General features: G+C 40.8%; 1 protein-coding gene and 1 long non-coding RNA gene across 4 annotated transcripts; both read right to left on the bottom strand.

Annotated features, from left to right (window-relative positions):
* Positions 1 to 5,633: 5,633 nt before the first annotated feature.
* On the bottom strand, positions 5,634 to 11,270 carry LOC134592761 (uncharacterized). Its single transcript, XR_010089345.1, has 3 exons — positions 10,330 to 11,270; positions 6,434 to 6,499; positions 5,634 to 5,788 (listed from the first exon to the last, which is right to left on the bottom strand). It is a non-coding gene; the product is annotated as an uncharacterized LOC134592761 (long non-coding RNA).
* Positions 11,271 to 12,242: 972 nt separating this feature from the next.
* Positions 12,243 to 23,940, bottom strand: KHDRBS1 (KH RNA binding domain containing, signal transduction associated 1). 3 transcript variants are annotated; one of them, XM_063456093.1, is made up of 9 exons: positions 23,633 to 23,940; positions 20,389 to 20,516; positions 20,002 to 20,118; positions 18,334 to 18,480; positions 17,602 to 17,729; positions 16,058 to 16,253; positions 15,526 to 15,593; positions 14,528 to 14,586; positions 12,243 to 12,724 (listed from the first exon to the last, which is right to left on the bottom strand). In XM_063456093.1, the coding sequence occupies exons 1-9, from the start codon at positions 23,736 to 23,738 to the stop codon at positions 12,624 to 12,626; spliced, it is 1,050 nt and encodes a 349-aa protein (XP_063312163.1). In that variant the 5' UTR covers positions 23,739 to 23,940; the 3' UTR covers positions 12,243 to 12,623. The 3 variants fall into 3 exon arrangements, with proteins under 3 accessions (XP_063312163.1, XP_063312154.1, XP_063312171.1); XM_063456084.1 differs by having other exon boundaries at positions 17,602 to 17,753; positions 23,633 to 23,939; XM_063456101.1 differs by lacking the exon at positions 14,528 to 14,586 and having other exon boundaries at positions 12,631 to 12,724; positions 17,602 to 17,753; positions 23,633 to 23,939.
* Between the last annotated feature and the right edge of the window lie 271 nt (positions 23,941 to 24,211).

Raw genomic sequence — 24,211 nt, 5'->3', positions numbered from 1 at the left:
TTCCCATGGCCTGACAGATACGCCACCAGAGGCCCTACCTGGCCACTCATGGGACGTCTCGAATGTCACACAGTTTGTTCCTGCCGGAGGACGGAACTCAGTGACTTGATTTCTAAGAGGCTCCTACTTAGACTTTTGTTATACAGTTGCTTTAGTTCCTTAGTTTATTTTAGATGGTTTCATACTTATCCCCCACATTTCATTAAAGATGGCCCACGGACAAGTAGCTCAAAGACCGCAAACCAACACACGGGTGTAGCAGCCCTTGGTGAATTCGCAAAAACAGACCTGTAACAAAAGCCCCAATAATCCCTTTGTCCAGACCAAGGTACACTACACCCCCTCCCCTCTTGTTTAGGGGTTCCTACGACTCCACGTAAGCTCTGTGAACAGGGACACAGGCTGAACATACCCAGATACTCAGGTGAAGCAACCCCTTTTCTTGTAATTTTATTCTCCAGGGTAGGTACGAGTAGTTGTATGCATCATTTGTGTATTTCAGATCTTCATACCGCATCCCATACTACACACTCCTTCACTCTCAACAACGCGTCCCTGAGTCACAACACAAAATGTAGATGATGGGCTAAAGGCTACCATTAAGCTCCACTTGACACAGCTGACTAGCAAAACAGTGCACCCACACTAAGCCCGGCAATCAGACAAGATTGCCCACCACGAGCTACCCTGTTCAGCAATATATATCAGGCTTACTTAGCCACTATCACCGTGTTTACAAGATCTAAATGTTTTAGCCTACCTTATTTTATTTACACCACAGTTCTCACACCAGACTAGCCTGTTGTTTAGATTATGAAAATATAAAAATGTGCTGTTATCTCAAATGTCACAAAACTGTATACATGTATGTCTAAACTTGCTTCTGGTATTGTCGCACCGCAGGGTGGCTAGAACAGAATGCTAAATGTAATCATTTGTAAGCATCATTCAATATGTGTGGCAGTGTGTATTATGTGTTGTGTGTGCTGGGGGGGGGGGGGGGGGGGGGGGTTCTGATAGCAATGAGAGTTCAACTTTAAAACTCTTTCTAAACAACATATCATATCCATTTAAATTAGCTGCTCAGTCATGTATGCTTGTCATGTATGATTTGTAATTCCAGCAACACCATATAACAATCTCTTAGCTATTTGTGAGCAAACTAGACTCCCCTTGTGTGTTTCCCAGTTGCATATCTATTGGTGAGAAAACCGCTGAGAAAGCAGCTCTACCTCCTATATTGAAGGCAGAGGGCTTGTCTGAGGAGGTTCTGTTAGTTAGGCCCTATTTGGAGAACATGGTACTACTACTCCCTAAACGAAATGAGAATTGTCTGTGCTTTTGGTTTGTGTTTTGTTTTAATTATCATTATTATTTGGTACTTATCACTAAGCCTAGATTTTTTTTTTTTTTTTAGAGGTATCCCCTTTTTGACTTTTGCTAGGTATATTGACATGAAAAAAACCTCGGTGCACTGTACCCAGGGCTGGCAAACCCCTAATCCATATAGTTACAGCAAAGTAGTCAATGCACTCAAGGTCTTCATACATCAGCAGATTTATTGGAAAAACATGACAGATACAGCACCGTTTCGTCCCTTCAGGGACGTATTGGTCATGTTTTTCCAAATAAACCTGCTGATGTATGAAGTCCTTGAGTGTCTGGACTACTTTGGTGTTATAATATTGGACAGATTATGTATACTATTAGTGTGTAATGCAAGTCCACCTTGTTGCTTTTTTTTTTTAGAAAGCATTGTTTATATTGCTGTGTTAAAGAAACACTATAGGATCAGGAACACAAACGTGTATTCATGACCCTAAAGTGTTAAAACCACCTTTTAGGTGGCTTGCCCCCTCAAAAGATAAGAACATTCACCTCATTTTCAGCACCAGGTGGGTCCACTGCGCAGGGTCTGCCCCCATCCACCTACTTTTCTGACATCAGAATTGAGGATCTCAACCAATTCAATGCTTTCTTTATGACCTAGAAACAAAATTCTTGTTGCAGGAGAGGAGATTAGATTTTTTTTTCCCCTAGTCGATCAGCCATCCATGTTCCTGCAAGGTCTGCAAAGTGAGTAATATTGCTTTGAAGTTGAAGACTTGAGATGGCTTTCAGAAACCAATTGTCTAAATAAGGTACAACTGAAATAACCCTTTCTCCAAGATCAGCTGCCAATGGGAAAATAATGTAAAAATTCTTGAAGCTGTACAGTGGACAAAAGATTGGGCTTTGCAGTGTAAATGTAATGTCCTTCACGTCTTGACTGCAGATATTTTCTTGAACTTATTGCTACGAGGACATGAAGGGCACCCTTTAAGTTCAAGGTATGCACTTGTTCACATTCTGTAAAACCAGGACAAAATTACTTGTCTTGATACTGAATAGTATCAACTTTATGCCCCTTGAAATGGTTTTCTTTTTGGAGCGCTCAATTATGCCTTTTTGAAGAATGAGTAATTCAGTCAGTAACGCCTCTGCTTTACCTGAGAGGAGTATGTTGAACAAAAATTTAAAAAATTAGTTTTTCCATAAGTTTGATCTTGTATACATTATTGATCGTATTTAATAGCCATGGACTGGAGTAGTCCATTCCCATTTAGGAATGATTGCAATCTTCTCTCTCTTTCGGGCATCCTTTCCTCGGGGTGTCCTGCCTGTTGCCTTGCTCATCACTGAGCCTGGAATCACAGGGTTGTCTGCAAAAGTTGCAAAAACTACATTACAATAACCATTAGCTGAGACAAGAACCTTATGTCTTGAGGAATGAAAGATGTCTGGCACATCTAATGGAGAACCAAACAGCTTGTGTCTTTTAAAGGGCAGTTTGCACAAATCAGACTTGGAAGCTGTATCTACAGTGCAGGATCTAAGCCATTTGACCTGCTGGTAACTGATGATGTTCCAGCTTCAAGACTTCTGTCATGTCATTTATTAGCCAATCTGAGGTTTCTGAGAAGATTTAATTCACTGCCCAATCACTCTAACAGTGTTCCCCAACCTAATCCTCAGGGACAAACAGTCCATGTTTTGTCAGTGTCTAGATTGGAATAAAAACAATGAAATACATAAGTCCTGGACTGTTGGTGAACACTGTCTTAACAATCAGGTTCTAGTCAACAAAACATTAAAGGGAAACTATGGTGATATGAGATCAGTGTACTGACCAGCACCCTTGCACAGCTTTAAACAGGCTAGCAGGTTTTAAAATTTTGCTCCAAAAAAACAGTTCCTATTGGACATTCAGAGCAGGGCTATTGGAACCCCAAATGGAACAAAAACATGGCCTGGACAAGTGTACCACTACCATGCGCAGACTCTTCTTGGCACGCCTCCTGGGACTGCCTACCTTTGGCCTGAATTCAGCTCAAGTGTGCCTGCCATATAAAAATCAGGTGCCCTGCAGCTCATTCATGTCCCAAACCAACAAAAACAGGGAACCCATCTGTCCCACAAGCAGGACAAGTAAGAACTGGTGCCAGAGTGATATTCAAGGTATGAAGAGTATGCCTTAATAAATTTACATGCATTTCTAAACTTGCTCATCCACCAGAGAGTAGAACATCCTACAGGAACCGCCACTATAGGTCATAAAAAACACAGTTTAAGAATGCATGAAACTGAACGGTCGCCATTTCTTTGAGCTCCTCGCAGGTCCAACAAAATCTGCCAAATATCTCCTACCCGACACGCCATCCAACTACAAAACCACGAAAACTGAACTCAGGACTCCGTCCCGCATCGACAGATGCCCTTTCAGTACACCCTGGGGAAAAAGCAGAAGCGCAAGTCTGGGGCCTGCCGCCATCAGACGCCTCAAGGCCTAAACTCCTTCCTCGACTCCCTCATCGGAGTACACAGCACAGGCTCTCGGGAGCAGCTCTGGTCATCCCCGCTGCCAGACAACTCAACTATGAAACGCAGGACACAAAAACCTGACAGACATAGGAGCTATGCTCCAGAAACCCGCAGCCCCAAAGACACCAACAACGGAGGCCACCTACACCACAGTGACCCCGCTACCGCGAACCGAGAGCGGAGACAGGGAAACCGGGCAATCACCCCACCCTGAGACATCCCTAAGCCTACAGCAGGACAGCATGGCACCGACAACTAAAGGTGACCTTAAATTACTCCTCGCAGACCTCCACAAAATGATGGCTGCCGACCTTGCACGTGTACGCACGGAAATACAGGCAAACACTGATCGCATCAAGGCCCTGGAGGGAAACATCAAGGATGTGCAAACAGAAAAGTCCCGTCTCAAGACCCCAGTACAACAGCTCAAAAAATCACCACCAGGCACTGGCACAACGGCTGACAAACCTCGAAGACCAACTACGGCGGAACAACATTAAAATAAGAGGCATACCAGCGGCGGTGGGAGCTGAAGAACTCCCACACTGTCAGGAGGCTACTGGCAGCTCTGCTCCCATCAGCGGTAGCAAAAAAAAATAAAAAAAATAAAAAACCACACTGGATGGCATATTTCGACTCCCCACCATAACCAGGTCACCCGTCCCTGAGCCGAGAGATGTAATCATCCGCTGCGTCTCAGCAAATGACAAAGGCCATATAATGGCGGCAATACGAGGCAAAACCCCACTGCAATTTGAGGACGCCTCACTAAACTTCTTTCAAGACCTAACAAGAGCAACACTGCAGTGGTGCAGACAAATGGGGAGTGCCGTACCGCTGGGGAACACAAGGCACCCTACTCGTCACCCAAAATGGAGCTACCCATACAATCCAGGCACCCACGGAGCCCAATGCACTCTACACAGCCCTAGGGATGGAAGCACCTGCCCACAACACCCCGGGCACCACCACGCAAAAAAGACTAACCTAAAAACCCGCTGAACACCTCACAGCCCCTTTGAATATGGTATTTACAGCACAGATTAAGCCTAGACACCTCACTATAGACCACGGGAACAAAGAGTGCAATGTTACTACAAACTATAACTGGATACGCAATACTGTATCAATGTAATTTTACTCTGTCTTCAACATGTACGTTCATCTTTGCACTACAAAAATAAATTAAAAAAAAAAAGTTTAAAAGTAGTGACATTTCCTCTCCGGTGCTAGATGTTACCTTTCATTGGACCACCACACAATTGGTTTCCTCAATTGATGACATGTTTGTAGTATATGTTTTCTGTACTTTAGTTCAATAATTGTGAGTGGCCATTTGTCTTATATCTAAATATAAGAAATACCATTTTGTGCCATTTCTTTCCTTAATATGATTTTCCCAATTTATATACATCGATCTCATAAGGTAATAGTGCTGTTAAGTTTAATGTTAAAGTTCATTTATAAAATCACCTGAAAGTGTCACAGCATAGAATACAAAATCAAATTCAGACGAAAACAGAGTCAAACAAAGAGGTATGGAAAAAAAACATTTTAATGAGACTATACAAATACTGGCAATACATTAAGATTTAGGTTATAGTGTAGAGAATATACTGTGATTTCAACAATGACAATTTTAACAAAGTAACGAAATCACCCCAGTACTCAAAATTACTGGAAGTTTTACTTTAGAGTAAAAAGTATGTATAGTAGTTTTTTTTTTTTTTAGATCTAACCATATTGACTAAAGTAAACCAAGAATAGCAAGATTCTTTTTTTAAATCTTCAGGCAACCATACCAAGTTAGATATCTGCCAAATGACCAACTCATTACAAGGCACCACAATTTTGTTTGAAGAGATCTTATTTCCTCTTGACAGTACTTTCAAGATGGCAGATTAACATGTCCACTCCACAAAGCCGTCTCCACACTGGGGAAAAAAAAAAAAAAATATTCCACAAAACATTAAGTTTATATGTAATTAGATGTGTTTTCTTCTTAAAGGAACACTAGTCACCTAAATTACTTTAGCTAAATAAAGCAGTTTTAGTGTATAGATCATTCCCCTGCAATTTCACTGCTCAATTCACTGTCATTTAGGAGTTAAATCACTTTGTTTGTTTATGCAGCCCTAGCCACAACTCCCCTGGCGATGATTGACAGCGCCTGCATGAAATAAAAACTGGTTTCACATTCAAACAGATGTATTTTACCTTAAATAATTGTATCTCAATCTCTAAATTGAACTTTAATCACATACAGGAGGCTCTTGCGGAGTCTAGCAAGCTATTAACATAGCAGGGGATAAGAAAATCTTAATTAAACAGAACTTGCAATAAAGAAAGCCTAAATAGGGCTCTCTTTACAGGAAGTGTTTATGGAAGGCTGTGCAAGTCACATGCAGGGAGGTGTGACTAGGGTTCATAAACAAAGGGATTTAACTCCTAAATGGCAGAGGATTGAGCAGTGAGGCTGCAGGGGCATGTTCTATACACCAAAACTGCTTCATTAAGCTAAAGTTGTTCAGGTGACTATAGTGTCCCTTTAATCTACACTTCTGGCAAGAACTTACGTTGTTTTATTAGATGCGGTCAGAGTAAAGGAGCAGCTCTACCTTCATTTGTGCTTCAAAATCTAAAGAAACAAGGTCACAAATTTTCAGTATTAATTAGCATGTAAAAGAAAAATATATATCTGAATAATGCGGCTGATAAAGCATCTGTAAATACAAGCCAAGTAAACTTGGGAACAAAAAAAAAAATTTAAATTATGCATCAGATGTGCACGCTTAGAAAGCAATGGCTGCATGGATTCTGTGTTTTGTCTAGTTTTGTAACATTTCAATTAAAGTACTACAATGGAATAATCTACACCAAAAAAAAGGAAAGAATCCAAATTTATACTTTAACAGTCGCAAATAAGCATGGCATTCCATGCTGGAACAAGAGGTTATAGAGATCACTTTATGATGAATGCAGACATGGGTTAAATTATGAACCATTTGCTACTTTGTGACTGGTTAACCCATAATATCCTACCACTATGACTGAGAAAATTATGTATAGGAAAGATATATTCACAGGATTTCTAGGTATTATTGATCATACCAGGCCTAGATCTTAAAAGGGGACACTACAGGAACCATAAGCCTGCCTCCTTGGCCACACGCCTTCACTTTCTTATGAAATGTATGGCGAGTTCACACTATAACAGCAGTGTGTGAGCTGCAGACAGACTACAAACAGGTAGTGATATCTTTACTACAGGTTTTCCTTCTTAAAAACAGGTTGCTTTGTAGTTCCGCTCACTCCGTGGCTGAGCCGCACACATGCATGTGAATAGAAGTATTTTTGGAGTGAGCAGGCAGGGCAAGGTATGAATGAAAGAAATTTAGAAATACGTAGGGAGCTTGCAATGTGATCATGTTTCTTTTATGTTTTGCCAGGGTAAACAAGCACCAAAGCACCTTTTTAAAAGGTAGAATTGTCAAAAGATGTATGGAAACTGCCTGCAGGAAAGCAATGGGGAATATATCATAATGTGTTTAACAGGGAAGGAGCAGGAAATAAATTGAGCAGGGTATGCTCAGAATAGCAAGATAGAGACTAGTATATGGGATTTGTTATGAAGCATCATAGAATGGTTTTGTGAAGAGTGTTTCAGACGTTTGTGAAGAAAAAAAAAAGTGGTCAATGACATTATTATTACTGGTATTTATATAGTGCCAGCATATATTTTGTAGCACTTTACAATATTATCAAGGAGGAGATTAACAATAAATGAGACAATTACAAAAGCTTTACAGAAATAGGTTGAAGAATGCCCTGTTCAAACAAGCTTACAGTCTATAGGAGGTGGGGTGTAAAACCCAACAGGACAGGAGGTAGCAGTCAAACAAGGTAGAGTGAAGCAGAGCTGGAGGAGAGTAGAGTGTTGCCCTTTAGGACAGAACAAGGGACAGGTAAGTGAGGTAGAGGTTATTCTGGGAGGCCGTAAGCTTTCCTAAAGTGGTGTATTTTGAGGCACTTTTTAAATGATTGAAGACTAGGGGAGAGCTTGATGGTCGTAGGCAGGCTATTCCAAAGGAAAGGAGCCACCTGCGAGAAGTCCTGCAAGCGTGAGTTGGCCGTACAGGTGCGAGCAACGGACAGGTGGTGGTCATGGGCAGAGCAGAAAGAACAAGAAGGGGCATACCTGCGATCAGTGAAGAGATATGAGGGGCTAGAATTGGTCAGTGCTTTGTAGGTGTGGATTAGTACCTTGAATTGACTCCTATAGGATACAGGAAGCCAATGTAAGGACTGACAGGTGTGTGAGAGGAGCAACAGGAGAGGAAAATCACTCTAGCTGCAGAATTCATTACAGACTGTAGTGGGGCAATACGACTTGTGGGAAGACCTATTAGGAAATAGGTCAAATTTTTTCAATTTTTTAATTTAAGGGCAGCAGGGACAACACCAGAAGAGAGAGAGAGCAGTTGAAGATGTGTGTTAAGGAAAGCAGAAGACAAGGGGGGAGATCTGATAAGGTGAGAAGGGACAGGATCAAGCAGGCAAGTGGTAGGTCGAGAGGAAGGGAGAAGCGCAGCAACCTCTTGTTCAGTAGCCTGGGAGAAAGTCTAAAGGATAGGCATGACCTAGGTGTGGTTGAGCAGTGAGGGGCAAGGTGGTGAGAATTCTTTCCCTAGCTGTTCAATCTTGTCGGTAAAGTAGCATGCAAAGCTATCAGCTGTAAGGTTAGTTTGGGGAGTGGCCACAGCAGGACAAAGAAGCGAGTTAAAAGGTATTAAATAGACACCTGGGATTGCGGGAGAATGAGCTAATGGAGGAAAGGTATGACTGTTTGGCAAGGGCTGCATGAAGGCAACAAGAATTTGAACTGGAGGAAGTCAGACAGGGTGCGTGACTTCCTCCAGCACAACGGGTGCTTCTTGCCTACATGTCGATGACATGGGTCTACATCACTTTTATTTCCATCCCTGTGTATTACGATCACAATGACCAGCTATAAAAGCTGGAATAAACCCAATGGAACACTGTTCCCACACATTAATTGAAAAATAAGAGTGCTGCAAATTGTAGTTTAAAGGATCACTATAGTGTCAGGACAACAAACCTGTTTTCCCCTGACACTATAGTGCCCTAAGTGCGCCCACCCTCAGGGTCCCCCTCCCTTGGCACTGAAGGGGTTAAAACCCGTTCAGCAGCTTACCTTGACCCAGCACCGGGCTCCCTCGGCGCTGGTGACCTCTCCTCCCCCCACCGACGGCAGCCCCCGTGTGGAGCGGAATGTGCATCCGCGGCGAGTGCAGCGCGCATTCAAACAGTCCATAGGAAAGCATTTGTCAATGCTTTCCTATGAACGTTCTGCACGTTGGATGCAAATTTCGCATCCAGCGGCTGTCAGGAAGACAGCCACTAGAGGTTGGATTAACCCTATGTAAACATCATTGAGCTAAAGTGGTTTGGGTGACAAAGTGTCCCTTTAACAGCAGTTTTCATTTGTTTCCCCTTAAAATCCAGTGTTCACCAATGAAAGGTCTGAAAGGCCCATCTGGAACACGTCCTCCCTCCATGGAACAGAAAGATAAAATCTCAAGGGAATGCAGTTTTAATCAAACATCCTGAGGTAATGACCAGACAGTGAAAAGGTCTGGCTTTGCATCGCTTTGAAGAGGAAAAAATGTATTTAAAAAATTAAAAATGGATCTTGTGACCAAAATAGTGCCAGTTTCTAAAAAATTAAATAAATAAAAAAAAAAAAACACAGAGGGACCGCTATATTAAGTGACCACAGCTGTGTTTAGTGGTTCTTTTGCATAATGTTGTCTATGGGTCCGTCGTCATCTTCTGCTTATTTGCGCCCTCTTATTCCATCTCTTGATGGAATCTGCACCTCGCGTGTCAAAAACAGCCCATCACTGCTCCTTTGCTCTATGTAATGGAGGCCAGTTATTAATTGGACTTTATCTTGTCAAGGCTCAGTTAGCCACTGGCAGCATCTCTTATCACTGCTCTTGGATGAATACCACTAAACAAAGTGAGAACCATAGGACACATCTAAATGCATTTTTATAAAAGCTATTCTATAGATGCACCCGGTAACAATGAGGACATTTGTAAGTTCGTATGGACTACCACTGGCCTAGCTGTAACCATATTTAAAAAAAAAAAGTGGAGAAAACTCCTTTTAAAAGAAAGTTAAATATATGGGTTAGAACAAAAGGTTGAGACACTGGAACCCTAGTGTAAGATCGCAATTTCTGGTCGTAGTGGGGTCATTGGATAAAATGGAGAAATGCAAAGGAAAGATGTAATTTGCAGAGAAATATTTCAAGGGGAATTACAAAGTCACATCTTTAGGAGGGTTGCACTGGACTAGATTATGAAGCAAAGTATTAAAAACAATAAAAAGGCATACAATCCATGGCTCTAAGAACAGTTTTACAAAGTTCTAAAACCCACCTGTCAGACATTGATCTTATCTCCATACATCACCTGCAAAATAAGAACGAAATGTCAGTTCTGTAACTTTGACGCCAACCCAATAACCCAGAAATTTAAAGTTTGAAAAGAACAAGGAGGGAAATGCATCAAGACAGTTTGGCAGAGGATAGGGTTTGGGGAGAATATTTTTTCTGGTTTTAAAGAACTGAGCAGATATTATAGTTGTACAATTAAAGCTATTAACATTATAGGCAACTTGGAAAACTTTTTAAGAAGTTACATTAAAGATACAATGTTATAACTATTTTAGACAGAATGGCTTTTTAAAGCTGTTTTTTGTAAGGTTTGAAGTTATTACATAAATCTGCTGCCAGTTTATAATGGGATATTATAGTTTTAACATTCACTGCCTGCGCAGTTTAACCAGATTGTTACCACAAACCAGCAGGCAGGAGCTCAGGAGCCCATGATGCCAATACTGAAGGAACGATCATGGATGGTTAGACTGCGCAGGACACATTAGCGTGCGGAGAGCAGTATTAGGGAATGCTGTTACCTTGTTTGCGATGCATGATTAACACATCCTGAGTGTCTTGCAGGATTTTTCTTTTCTTTATAAAGGTTTGGGAACCTTGGCATTTGTACGATGTCCACAGCCCAGTGGGAAATCTCCGGCCTTTATCCCGTTAAGACTACAAATAACAAGTTTATTTTGTCCTTGCTTTTTTTTTATTACTTTTATTTGGTTTTTTTGGGGTCACCTTTAGTAACCAGAATTACACCATATAACCACTCTTCATATGCTTGCACTAAGACATCTTAAAAGGGACTCAAAAGTCCCTTCCTTCAGTCTAATAAATGACAGTGGTATCCAAACAAAAACCTCCCTTAGCGTAAATAAAAGTTTCACCATTTGTTAACGCAGATAATTTAGAATCAAAGTTCTATAAAAGTATTGGACAAAAGGGTGATGTACAAAAAAATAAGTAAAATATATACTATATGATGAGCAGTTTGAAGTTTTGGGAAAAAAAATAAAAATATACATATTTCTTACAAAAAGCCCATCACAACTAAAAGCCAAATTAAAAAAATAATATTGTAACAATGCAAATTTAGAAGCAATTATTGTAGCACATTTTATAGATTAAATTGTTGAGGAAATGCTAATTTTAGGTCTCATTACTTTTTGTGGGCAGTATATAAGAGTGAATACCTAGAAAGAAAGTTTAAAATGGTGAAGGGAAGGTTTTTGCTCTCCAATGTTGCACATAAAGTTTGTAATTTAAGAGAAGAAAAAAGTTACAAAGCAGAGTTTATATTTTTATTAAAAACAAACTGAAAAAAAAAAGTTTGGACAAATGTCAGTACAGATGGAGAAAGAAAGTTACCTATTTAGGCAGGCAGTAATACTCCTTACAACAATACATAATGGGGTAGTTATCCTACACACAAGGGCAGCATTTTTTGTTAGAACCAATAAAGTTAACTATTTTGATTAAAACGTTTCATGTAACCCAAAAGAATGATGGTAGAGCGGATGTCAGAATAAAGCTCTTTAAACAATTGGAGATCAATTATTAGATCTCCATATATAAATACTGTTCAAGTTCAATTATTATGCAAATTTAAGACACTGTTCAAAAGAACTTTATCAATCAAGAACCTACTACTTAAAATAATGAGTAGCTGTTCAAGTTTGAAATCCCACCCAATATCATACTATGCCTGGAACTAGAACTTACAACCCAAATTAGTTTTATTTGAACTGTATTTTACCTTCCTATTTGAGAATTTACAAATTAAGACAACATTAGCAAAGATCCATCCATATGATTTAATAACATAAAAGGAGATTACAAAGTCAAAAGTTTGTTTTAAACAGCATACAATATTACAGCTAATTACACTAACCAGCTCAAAGAAAAAGGTTTGTTTTTTTAAATGCAGCTTAGCTCGGAACAGTGAAACTACAGCTAACATTTAATATTTTGTAAGAAACTTCAGTTTGGAGCAGTCACTATGAATACTACATTTTAACAACTTTTTACATGAGAAGCATTTTGGAGTTTTAACTTTGTTTAAACAGTGAAAATAAAATAAAAAAATAAAATTTAAAAAAATGGTCTAAGTATCTCCACGAAAAGAGTTTGGATGTCAGATTTAAAAGCAGTCCTATGAGAAGGATTTCAGGAGGGAAGGTTTGAGGAGATGGAAGGGATCAGAGCACAGAATTTACTTGTGTATGGGATAAGGAACAGGAAGTCCCAGGACACAAGATATCAGTATTAATGGGTTGGATGTGTCCAGACTCAGAAGCGCCGGTAGGGATGATCTCTGTAAGTGCCACCTTTCGCAGGGTGAGAAGACGGCACCTTTAAAGAGGGTCGTGAGCCATTCCAATTATCTTGGCCTAGGGAAAGAAAAAACACAAGCATTAGCCGAGGAAGATCAACTGCAAAATCGTACAGACATAAAACTTATGTTGCTTGATGAAATTCTGTTTGCCACTGATCCATAAAGCAATTGCTTGGCTAGCCCTTTAAAATATGATTAAAGGAAGCACGATGGCCACTACAACCCCCTGTAGTGGTTATGTTACTAGGAATACAATTTCAGCCTAAGTAGTCAAACTGTTTAAGAATAGTTTATCAACTTACGTGGTGACTGCCAGGCACCCACCATCACCACCTCTACAGCTGGAGGATCTGCCACTGATCCAAGCCCAGCAATGCTCACTGCATGATAGTGGTCATCACGGCAAGTCTTCGAGATGCCAACTAAAGATCCAGGCATGTGCTTCTGTCAGCAGGGGATGTGAAGACTAGTGCCCAGTGGCCCCTTAGGTACACAGCCTTAAGCAGTTACATTTAATGTTCGATCACACCAGGACACTCCTGAACCAGAACTACAGCGGGTTGTAGTGGTTATGGTGCTTGGAATGTTTCTTTAACATATGCCTCATACCATGCTGAATAAGAGGGCATCAGAACACCATATTGTAATGGAATCCTTTGTTAAGTGGGACTTTTTTTAATGCATGCTATACGTTTGGAATAACTTTTAGGGATACATTCATAGGGGAAAAAAATTTCTACCATCTCATCCACTTCCCTTTACTCCCCCTTTCAGTCTAGCTTCGTTAGATCCAGAGGCCACTATTTTGTTCATGTATCAGTCTATAAGACATTATGAGGGAAGCTGTTCTATTAATCTGCTGCAGATACAGTTAAATTGCAATGCATTTAAGGAACCTGTCTTGATTGACAGATATTTGTTTTGTAATTTTCCATCTGGCTTGACTCATTTTAAACAATCAAGTGTTTAGTCTCTTTATTTTATCAAAGGCTCATAATTAAACTTCTTTCCATTAGCCCTGTGTCTTGCTGAGAGCATCAATCATGCTTCCAGAGGGTGTAACACTAGCTGTAAGTAACATCTTTCCTGCATGCCACCTTTTGGGAAGCACACACTTGTTTTGTTAACAGGTTAAAGGTAACTAGGATGACTGTAACATGCATATCTGTTCATTCTCAGATTGCTGCAATATGGCATTCTGGCCATTTCTCTAATTCTGCACAGACAAAGCCCACCACTCCTCCCTTCTTGCCCTTTCAGAAGTTGCTTTCTGTTTGTTTGCTGGTATCCTTGAGGCCCATCAGTGAGACATGTGCTATACAAAGCTTTTCGCATCATTCTTATAGTACTGAACCTACCCTTTTAAGAAGGTTTATACACCCACACACTTTCCTTCCAATAACATGGTCTCTAGATGACACTCAAATTCATTGCTGAGGATTAGAGACCTGAGGCATTTATTAACTCAATTCTTGCAATAGCTGCTATTTGTACCTTTTAAAGAACACCATGTAAAAGCAACAAATAATATGGGCAACCTGTGTGAAAAAGTCTACTCTGAGGCCCACTCTCCCAGAAGACCTTTAAATAGCAAACAATAAGTGTCAATAGGCAACTCCAAGTGTTTTTTTTAGGGGCTTCCCTTTTGTTCATTACTAAATACCATGGACTGAGGCGGCAAGTGCACATAGGTTGCCAAACAAAGGAACTACAAGTCACCTGCTTTAAATGGCAACTCCTTACTTCAGGGTGCAAAACAACTGCCCTGCATAAAGGAATATGAATGGAGGGTTGCGATACTGGAAGTTACACAACTAAGAATTTAAAGTGGTTTCAGAAATCAGACGCCCTGACTTACCGTAACCTTCATATGAATCTTGCCCCTCGCCATGGCCATAATCATAATATTCTGTATCACTGAAAAAAACAAAACAAAGTTTTGTAAAGACTTAAATCATGCTTTGGCCTGACATGATCTTTGTTCACCATTTAAAGGCAAAACCTATACAAGGAAACATGCATCAGCAACTTACATTGCTTTAACAGGAAGTTTAAATAATCCAAGTCACTGTACCATTAACCTTCACTAGGCTTTCCTACCTCTAGTTTCTCCAGACTTTGGAGGTGTTAAACATTTCTGCTATATATGCAGGAAGTGAATCTCTAGGTTGCCTTGACTACAAATTCTGACAGAAGCTGATCAGCTTCACAAGCACAAGAAACCACAATAAAGAAAAAACCACACTGAAGTCAAACTGACCACAAATGGTCACTCAGCCCTTCTCCACAAAAGCCACAATTTGATAAATTAAGGGCTGCTAGATTAAATAGTTCTCCACACTCACAACCTGTTCATTGAGTTCTATTTGAACAAGTCACCAACCTCTCACAAACATGTACTTTCCCTAGAGTACAACACCCCTTCGTATTTTTGTGCCTACCCCCCTCAGGAGTCGCTTTACCTGCTTTTAAACAAGTGATGGAATAGTAATTTTAGGGTCTGCAAATTTATTACCACTATGGTGGCTTCATACCAAACTTTAAATTCCAGTCAGCAGGTACCACAATTACAACATAAATCCACTGCCATCAACTTGCATTCAATCCAGCCCCTTTGCCAGCCAACCAAATCCAGTCCATAAATTTTGCTTTTCCTTAATATACATTTGGAATTTCCCCCCCATTCTTAGCACCATCTTTGTCTACACTTTATATCAATTATGTACCAAATCATTTGCAAAACTGCTTACCAAACTAACTTACAAATACATCACAACTACAAATCTTTGTCTAGCATTCCTACTAGCCTGCACATTGCAAATATCTTAGTTTGATTGCCCCCAAAATATTTCTTACCTTTGGTTTTGATTGTAATATCCTTCATACCCTTCATAGTTTTGGTCTGCGTATGAATCTTCATAACCCTAAAAAAAAAAAAATTAAAAAAAATGAAGTAACAAGCATATTGGACTTGATAAATAAGTCTCAAATAATTCATTTCTGCACTTTGGGAGAGTTTTACAACAGTCAAGATGTTTAAAGTTTTTTAAAAGATAAGCAGTCTATAAAATGTAAGTCTTGTATAGAGTTTCATGGGTTGGCCAGCACAAACATACCCCAGATTCCATGCATTACTCCCAAGAGGCGCAGTACTTTACAAACTGTAGGAGAGTTTAATCTGCATAAAGTATTTCTCGCTTACATAAGAGTTTGAAAACACTGCCAACACAACTATATGAATATGTTTATTTACAGACACAAGTGCAACTTTCATTAGAAAGCCAAGACAAACTGCTTTCCCATGATAATGCACAAAAACACTATGCTTAACCCTAGCTTAAGCTGAAACAGTAAGTGAAATAAAGTATTTTCAGAAGCAATTACTTACATATTCATCATAAGACTCTGGTGCTGGAGGTGGCAAAGAGATCCTCTGGATGGAGCCACCACGTGCCCTTCCAGCAGGTGTGCCTCTACTTGCAGGAGCAGGAGCCACACTGCGACTGGCACTGGCACCACGTGTTATTGCACCTCTTCCAGGAGCACCTCTTGGAACAAGAGAACGTAGGGGTCCAGCCCTTCCCCTGAAGATGAAAAATTAGAAACTTGTCAAAAGTTACCCTTAAAGACTCTTGAACAAGACCACGGTCTCACAGTCCAGACAGTTTGAAATACTACAAATGACAGCTTTCTGATCATCCCACATTTTCTTTGAACAGAATGATGAAAATGTTAGGAATACAAACAAATATTGTTAACATGAGTGATGGAGGGGCTATGTAAATATGCCTCCACCCAAGTAATTATAGAGATACTTTAGGCATTAACACCTTTATAGCTTGCTAAATGAAGCAAGTTTGGTGTATGGGTCATGCCCCTGCAGTCTTATCGATCACTTAGTTTGTCCATGCAGCCCTATTCACAATTCCCAAGGTTTCATTTTCAATCATATGTTAACTTTATTTAGAAGTTTCTCCTGCTCTATAAATTGAACTTTAAAATTACACATAAGTGCTTCCTGTAATGTTTAGAAGGCCATTAACAGACATGGTGTTGCGAATTACCATTTCTAAATTAAACAGAATGTGTAATAAATACATTTTAAACAGTAGATCGCTTTCCAGGAAGTGTTTAGGAAGGCTGTACTAGTCACATGCAGGGTGGTGTATCTATGGCTGCATAAACAAAGTTATTTAAAACTCCTATTTGGAGTGGCAGATAATGGAAAGTAGTTTGGTACCTATAGTATTTTTAATACACACAAGAGTGTTATTTACTTACTTCTAGTCCCCCACAGCTGCAGCCACAACTCAATAAAGTGGTCTAGGTGCCAGGTCCCTCTAGTTTTAACCCTGCAGCTGAAAACATAGCAGTGTTCGGAGAAATGACTGTTTACACTAGAGGCGCTTCTGCGAGTCGCTGGATGTCCATAGGAAAGCATTGAGCAATGCTTTCCTATGGGCAGTTTGAATGCATGCGGCTCTTGCCGCACAAAACGCATTTGGAGCAGACGTCGGCAGAAGGAGGATAGTTCCCCAGCCCCAAGAGAGCCCGGCGCTGGAAAAAGGCAAGTAGCTGAAGGAGTTTTAACCCCTTCAGCCCAGCAGGATTGTGGCCCTGAGGGTGAGTGGGACCTAATGACCCTAGAGTGCCAGGAAAACTAGTTTGTTTTCCTGGCACTATAGTGGTCCTTTAAGTAATATGTGCTTAAAAGAGGGGGAGTGGGTTTTATTTTAAACTACCCATGTCCACCTCACATTCCCTAGTGGGCTAATATTGCACAAAGTTAAAACAAAAACCAATTAAAGTTAAGAGTTATAGCAGTAATAAGAGTACCCTTCCAATGTGTTAATATTGTGCTCTGTGTGTACTGGTCTCATTTAACATGTAAACCCCACCACCCAAGAAATTAACTTAAGTGTAATTTATTACCTTGATGGAGGAGCAGCAGAAGGTGGGGGTGGCGGTCCTCCTCTACCCCTAGCCGGTCCACCTCTTCCTCCCCCACGGGCTTGCTCTGGGGGAGCTCCATTAAGATAGGAGAGTTCTAAAAATTGCTCCTGACAGATATCATCCATCATGTCCTGCAAAGTAAGAAAAACTCAGCTCATGGATGAAAGGTAGGGTCAGAAAATAAAGAGGGCAATCACTAGGGTTTATGTACTGATAGACAATGCATAACAGTATTGTCCCATTCAGATTTTGAATTCATGGCCCACAATAGGGATCTTTGCATAAAATTAGAAAAGCTCCAGTGACCGAGATAAAAGACTAATTACAGTGTTGGTGGTCAATGTTCGTGTCACAAATTATACAAAGATCTAGTTGCTGAATATGACAAGGAGTTAGAATGATTCAAAATAACATGCCAATATGCAATCAGTCTCCCGAATACACAAGGAGTCAACAGTACATGTATTCAATGCTGTGGGGGCTCAAGTCTAGATCAGGAAATAAAATCATAGGTTAACCAGAATGTGTAATAAAACTTCCATTCAACAGCTGGGTACCAACATGGAGGTTTATAAACTATGAACATTTCAATTGTATATTATCAATACGAACATTCAAGAACTAGACAAAGGTTTGCACTGACTGGAAAAATGAGAGCAGGGCACTGCTTTTTTGTAATAAAAAGCTAGACCCCTACCCCCTTATACATACCGGAACAAGGAATTTTTTAACCTCTTCCAAAGCATGTGCCATACGGGTGTATGCTTCACAAGGTGGGCCAAAGACTTCAATAAACACATGAAGGTCCATATTCAGATGGGCATACTTAGGGTCACCTCCTTTGCGAAGTTCTTCCTCCTCAAATTTTTAAGGAAAAAACAAAACATGTAAAAATCCCACAAAAGAAAACAAGGCCCAATTACTATGTACAACAATACAGTAAGAATCAAATTTCCAGCATCAGTTAATTTCAGTTTAACAGGTTATGAATTAAAACGTTAAGTAACATGTCCAATATCATCATAATAAGACACTAATTATTTAAGTCTTATTGGACAGTCTAGGCTAAATAAAGTTAGGGTGCCAGGAGACCACTGGATAGACTCTTACCCCAAAGGGTGGGTTAAACCCCAAACTGAACCTCCAGTTCCCCAAACAGCAACTGGCTTCTGAAATATAACTTTCAGGAAGCGCGGAGTGCTGCTGGGCAGGGGCTCTTGCTGACAGAGCATCAGTTGATCACTCATAGCTAGTCAGTGGCGCCCCTGCCTAGGGGAGTGGAGATCAGCAGTGGAGGCAACTTTAAGGTTAGACTGTTCGAGAATGGATTAACCCCTTGAGGTAAGTGCACCGGTGGCCTCCTGGCACTATAGTAATGCACATATCCTCATTTGTGGTGGACCATATGTGGTACTAGAGTGGCACTCTTCTCTGATGAAATCTGCAATTAACATCCTATTTTTTCCCATAGGAGACACCCAGATAGATTCAATTTTTTTTTTTAAACTTCATATGAAAAGAAATAAGGCAGGATTACACTAGAAGCGCTCTTGCCCAAAATTGGTTACAAGATTAACCCTCCTGGGATAAAATGATACACAAGATAAAAGATAACTATATTATGGACAAACTGACAGCACAAGTCAAACTTTATTACAAGTTATGGAAATCTCTTGTATGGTCTCCCAATATATATTGATAATGCATGTTGAAGCGTGCATGACACTTTCCTATTTTAGTGCCTATTCTGACCATGCAGAAGTAGCAGGCATTCTCCCATGTGTCACAGAGAAAGTGCTGTTTTACTTTGCTGCAAATTTTCTTGACTCATGTGTCACTTCTGGCTGCCTCCCTGCAGCATGCACATACTGACATCTCTGAATCAGAGGCTTATCAATGAGATGCATCTGATTGATCTTTCTACCAGAATGTTCGCACTAAGAACAAAATAAATGTGGGTAGGCCCTCAATGAAAATGGACATACATCTACTAAACAGTGATTGTCTCCTCTGAGGAGTGTTTCTTTAAGGGAGCTTTCCCTCACAAGGATAGAATTTCCTATAGTTCCTTGATTTGTACACAGTAACACCAAAGATGTTCTCCGTGTACCCGTCTACATTGACTTTTTCCCATGCCTGTCCTGCTGTCGTACTGAGCAAAGAAGAGAAGCATTGGAAGGTGGTGAAAAGGAATAAATACAGATTGACACTCAGAGGGCATTTTTGGTATTAAACAGTTTAAGATGTTGACACCTTTAGGTAGTCTGGTGCCCAGGGACTGCAGCATGTAAAACATTTTGCAACAAACGTTCTTTTCCTATTGAGTCATTAAAAAAAAATGTAAGTCTAATTTACTACTGAAAAGAACCTACTACATACCTTTGCCTTGTCTCTCATTGACCCTTTTCCCAGTACAGAAATTTTGGCTCCAGTCTCCTCCTGAAGCCTCTTAATGGTGTTACCCTGTGGACCCAGGATCTTTCCAACAAAGTTAAACTAAAAGGATAAGAAATGTAACATTAAATCCAAATGTTAAAAAATAAATTAAAGCAAATTCAAATTTTGCAGCATCAGCTTCAAAAGTGACAATTAAGAAAGTCACAATAAGGCAAACCATCAGCAGCTCTGTGCAGGAGAAAACACTGCATACCTTAAACTAGTATAATTTAAGGGGAAAAAAAGTCAGAAAATAAATTTGAAAGACAAAAATGTATTCACTAGATTTCTTAGTAGGATACATGTATCTCACATGATACTAAGCCTCACCTTTGGGTATAATTTGACAGGTATCAGAACGCGTTCTTTAAGTTTCATATTTTTGTGCGAGAACAAATCCATGTAAGTGTCATCTTCATCCTTCTTGGGTTCACCGCCTTTTTTCATTCTCTCAATTTCTGCAGAGAGAAAAGGAAACATTTTAAGTACACTGCTAACCAGTAATTTGGGGGGAGGGGCATTTTTTATTCCTCCCCTCTCTGCTTCTTACTTGGCCAGGGAGGGGGGATATAGCATTCCCTGGTGGTCCTGTGACATGTACTGTGCAGAGGGGCCCCAGCAAGCACTTATTTACCTTCACAGCAGGTATCCTGTGTAAATCTCACGGCACGTGTGCAGCGCAGAGCATTGCCATGGTAACCTGTGGCAACGCTCTGACGGCCGCGGGACTCGCAAGATTTAGACACGGGTGCTGAAGGGAAGGCAAGTAAGCACTTGCTGCAGGCTTTCCCTGGACTGCCGAGCTTGTCATGGGCCCGGCAGTCCTGGTATGTCTATTTGCCGATATTGCAGAAAATACTGAATATCGACCAAACCGATAAATCGGTTGATCCCTACTTAATAGTCCACTGTTATTTTTCCAGCATGCCTCAGTTTGTCATGCGTGAAATCCTGACGGCTTCACCTGCCAGTATCCATTAACCCTACTGTACTCATGCCAGGGTACACAAAACTGGGTGTTGGATTCCTGTGAGAATTATATTGCATTCACACATTAAGATGCATTAGGCATCTATTGCCCGACACAGGAATTTATGTCTGTTCCCATCAGCTGGAATTTCAAAGAAAATCCTTTTCAGAAATAATTTCCGTAAAATGTGACAGAACCACTTTAACCCCTTAAGGACCAAACTTCTGGAATATAAGAGATTCATTACATGTCACACATGCCATGTGTCCATAAGGGGTTAAAGTGTTGCTTTAAGTATTACCACCCCTACGTGTCCTAATGCACTGCACCGTTCCCTGGTAATGAGAAAATGTTTCTTAGCTGGGTCCCCGCAGAGCACCAAGTCTCATCTGGCTACTGCAGAGATGCCATAGACAGATGCAGATTGTCAATGAACGACCCTCTATGTGTGGTAACATGTATAGAATTGACTGCTTGATAGCCAATGGGTGTTTGTTGCATTATTTACAATAGTGCCAACTTAGAATAGAAAGTCACTTTTATAAACTCATTCTGGGATACCCCTCACTCATGAAGTACTACAGCACGCTATGCAAATGTGGTGTGCTGATGCAGCCTTTTGACCATATTGCTCACGTTCTCTTCTGCGAGTGAATTTTACTTGCTTGTGTGGTAAAGACTGAGGCTTGCAGTTATTTCACAAAACAAAATTCCATAAAATCACTGGTATATGTTAGAGTATACTTTGATTTGCTGGTTCCCCTTCTCCGCATTAAAAAATAAAGTCGAAGAGCTCATCTCGCACCTTTAAGACCAAGATCTCTACCTGTAGACAGATCCACCGCCTCTGATGTTATTCCCCCTGACCAGAGAGAGCTGAGCAAGGACATGGGGTAATGGAATAATGCATTTGCTGCCTGGCATCATTTTGTGTGCCATTGCAACGGGAGCCAAACTGGCTACAAACAAACACCAAGCTACCAAGAACATTTCTTCCAGGCTGGTCAATGATACCTTATTGACGCAGATAGAGATGAAGCCGCACTCTGTATGTGCACCGTTTCATATGGAAACTCAGCACATAAGAACTCAAAAGCAGTAAAGTGGTCATAGCGTTTTGTAGTAACCCTTTACGGTAAGGTAGTCTCTTGAAATGTTGTGTGCAGGTAGAGCTTGTAACCATAGTTCTCAAAAGCCCTTCTGAGTGTTATTGCTGGATTAGGTGTAAGATTGAGATTTGAAGAGGTTAAACACAGAATCTTGAAATAATGGACAGTGCTTATTAGAAGGACGAACATCCTGAAGACAGTGTAAAAATACCACAAAAACATCAGAATTCCTTCTATGTATACACACACAATAAAACCAACATGTAGAGAGACCAGCTAGGAATGAACTAGGCCTAAAATCCTACCCCCCACACAAAGAGCAGATGCAAGAGGGCGGAGAGTTGTGGAAAATCTATCAGCCTCATACACAGAACAAAGCCGCCTTGTGCTTGGAAAGCCTTGGTAAACGTCAGAAGGAATCCATACTTTCAAAGATACTAAACGGACAAAAGGTTACCGAATAAAGACATGTGCAACACAGGTTTTACAAAATCTAGAAATAAATGGCTGAGAGGGAGATGCAAGGGTTCACTACAACAAACAGACAAGTCCAACATAAAAAAATAAATAAAAATTATACATATCACATCAAACAGATAACATGTGCAAGTAAAACGCCGTTTTTCATGGATTACCAGTTTACTTTGACGAGCAGACCATTATGGTACAAACACTGTATTTCAACTAAAATTAGTTTGTTTTCCTAATAATCAATGTAAAGGAGTTCAAATCAGAAATACATTTAGCGGGCCGCTAGCACCATGTATGATATAGATTAGACAGTCCATTGCAATTTGCACGATTTATACATTTTCATTATTTCATAAACTTGGAAATGCCAAGAGAGGGGGGGGGGGATAAATACCACGTTGCTCCCATGGTATATTTCACGATGTCAAGAAACATGGCCCGAGGGATGGTTTTCCATAACGGATTGAAGATTGCTCCAATATATGGCCGCACCGTGTCCCAGACATTAAATAATTGCAGGGGGGCGACACGCCATACACAGCATCCTTACATGAAAGGGATTTTATTAATGGATTCAGGATAGCAACAAGCTAAACTGTGAATAATAAAAATAATAATGGGAAACTCCATATGATCTGGGAATCCATTAAACCCGGTGCAGTCAGCAGGCGGTTATGTGAATGCTGGGATCCCATTCACTACAGTTACAGCTACACTGGCCGCATCCTGGCACAGCAACCCCAGAGAGATACTAACTGCATCATAATAATAATACTATGAATAATAATAATATAATATATCGCCATGCCGGCTGCTTTATACACCCATAGCGACATGTATCGGGTTATTTACCGCCACCCCTCCCCCTCCATCGCTCCCTCCTCCCCCCCCACCCCCCCGCTCGCCATCTCTCGGTCACAGATAATAATAATAATAAAATAATAATAATAATCGGTGGCTGTGTGGCGGTATCGGGCAGTGTACCCTCCCCTCCCCCCATGGCCGCCATGCTGTGTGGGCTTACCGCTGTTGATGAGGCTCATGGCGTGTGTGAAGGACGGGTCCAGGCTGTCCTTCTCTGCCATGAGCTCGGGCAGGTACTTGGACTCGGTCTCCATGCTGTCGGCCATGGCGGTGGTGGCGATGTTATTGTTGTTGATGCTGATGTTGTTGATGCTCCTGGCTGGCTCGGTCGTTGCCTCCTCCTCCCGCTCTCAGCAAAGCTGTAGGTCCGGGCCCAGTCAGTCTCCTCAGCAGATAAAGTCACGAGCAAGCACCGCCCACAGGAAGTGACGTCACGTACCGCCCGGGCCCCGAGCGCCAAACTATAAAGAAAGAATCCAGTAAAAAAAAAATCTCCGCAACGTGTGAACAGATGGAGAGAGACCACTTCCGGTCTGCCAACCGGAAACTGGGTCCAGCCGAACACGTGTCGGGTGGGGGGAGGGATGGTTAGCTGCGGTTTTGTGGGATTCACCGAGACCAGCGGCCTAATGCTCTAATAGTTATTAACACCGTGTCTCACTTTAGTAAATAACTAATGTCGCAAATTACAGGGTGTCCCATAAGTCCCTACCCATCCAGCACACAGATACACTGGATA

The sequence above is a fragment of the Pelobates fuscus genome, chromosome 1, assembly GCF_036172605.1.
Source record: "Pelobates fuscus isolate aPelFus1 chromosome 1, aPelFus1.pri, whole genome shotgun sequence".
Lineage (NCBI taxonomy): Eukaryota > Metazoa > Chordata > Amphibia > Anura > Pelobatidae > Pelobates > Pelobates fuscus.
This window is presented reverse-complemented; position numbering and strand designations above follow the sequence as displayed.

What these genes read in the sequence shown, in the direction of transcription:
- KHDRBS1 (XM_063456084.1), bottom strand. Translation starts at nt 23,738, where the DNA reads ATGGCCGACAGCATGGAGACCGAGTCCAAGTACCTGCCCGAGCTCATG. An exon ending in CTGTCAAATTATACCCAAAG is followed by an intron (nt 20,119 to 20,388) that starts GTGAGGCTTAGT and finishes TTATCCTTTTAG; the next exon opens with TTTAACTTTGTTGGAAAGAT. An exon ending in TCTGCTGCTCCTCCATCAAG is followed by an intron (nt 16,254 to 17,601) that starts GTAATAAATTAC and finishes TTTCATCTTCAG; the next exon opens with GGGAAGGGCTGGACCCCTAC.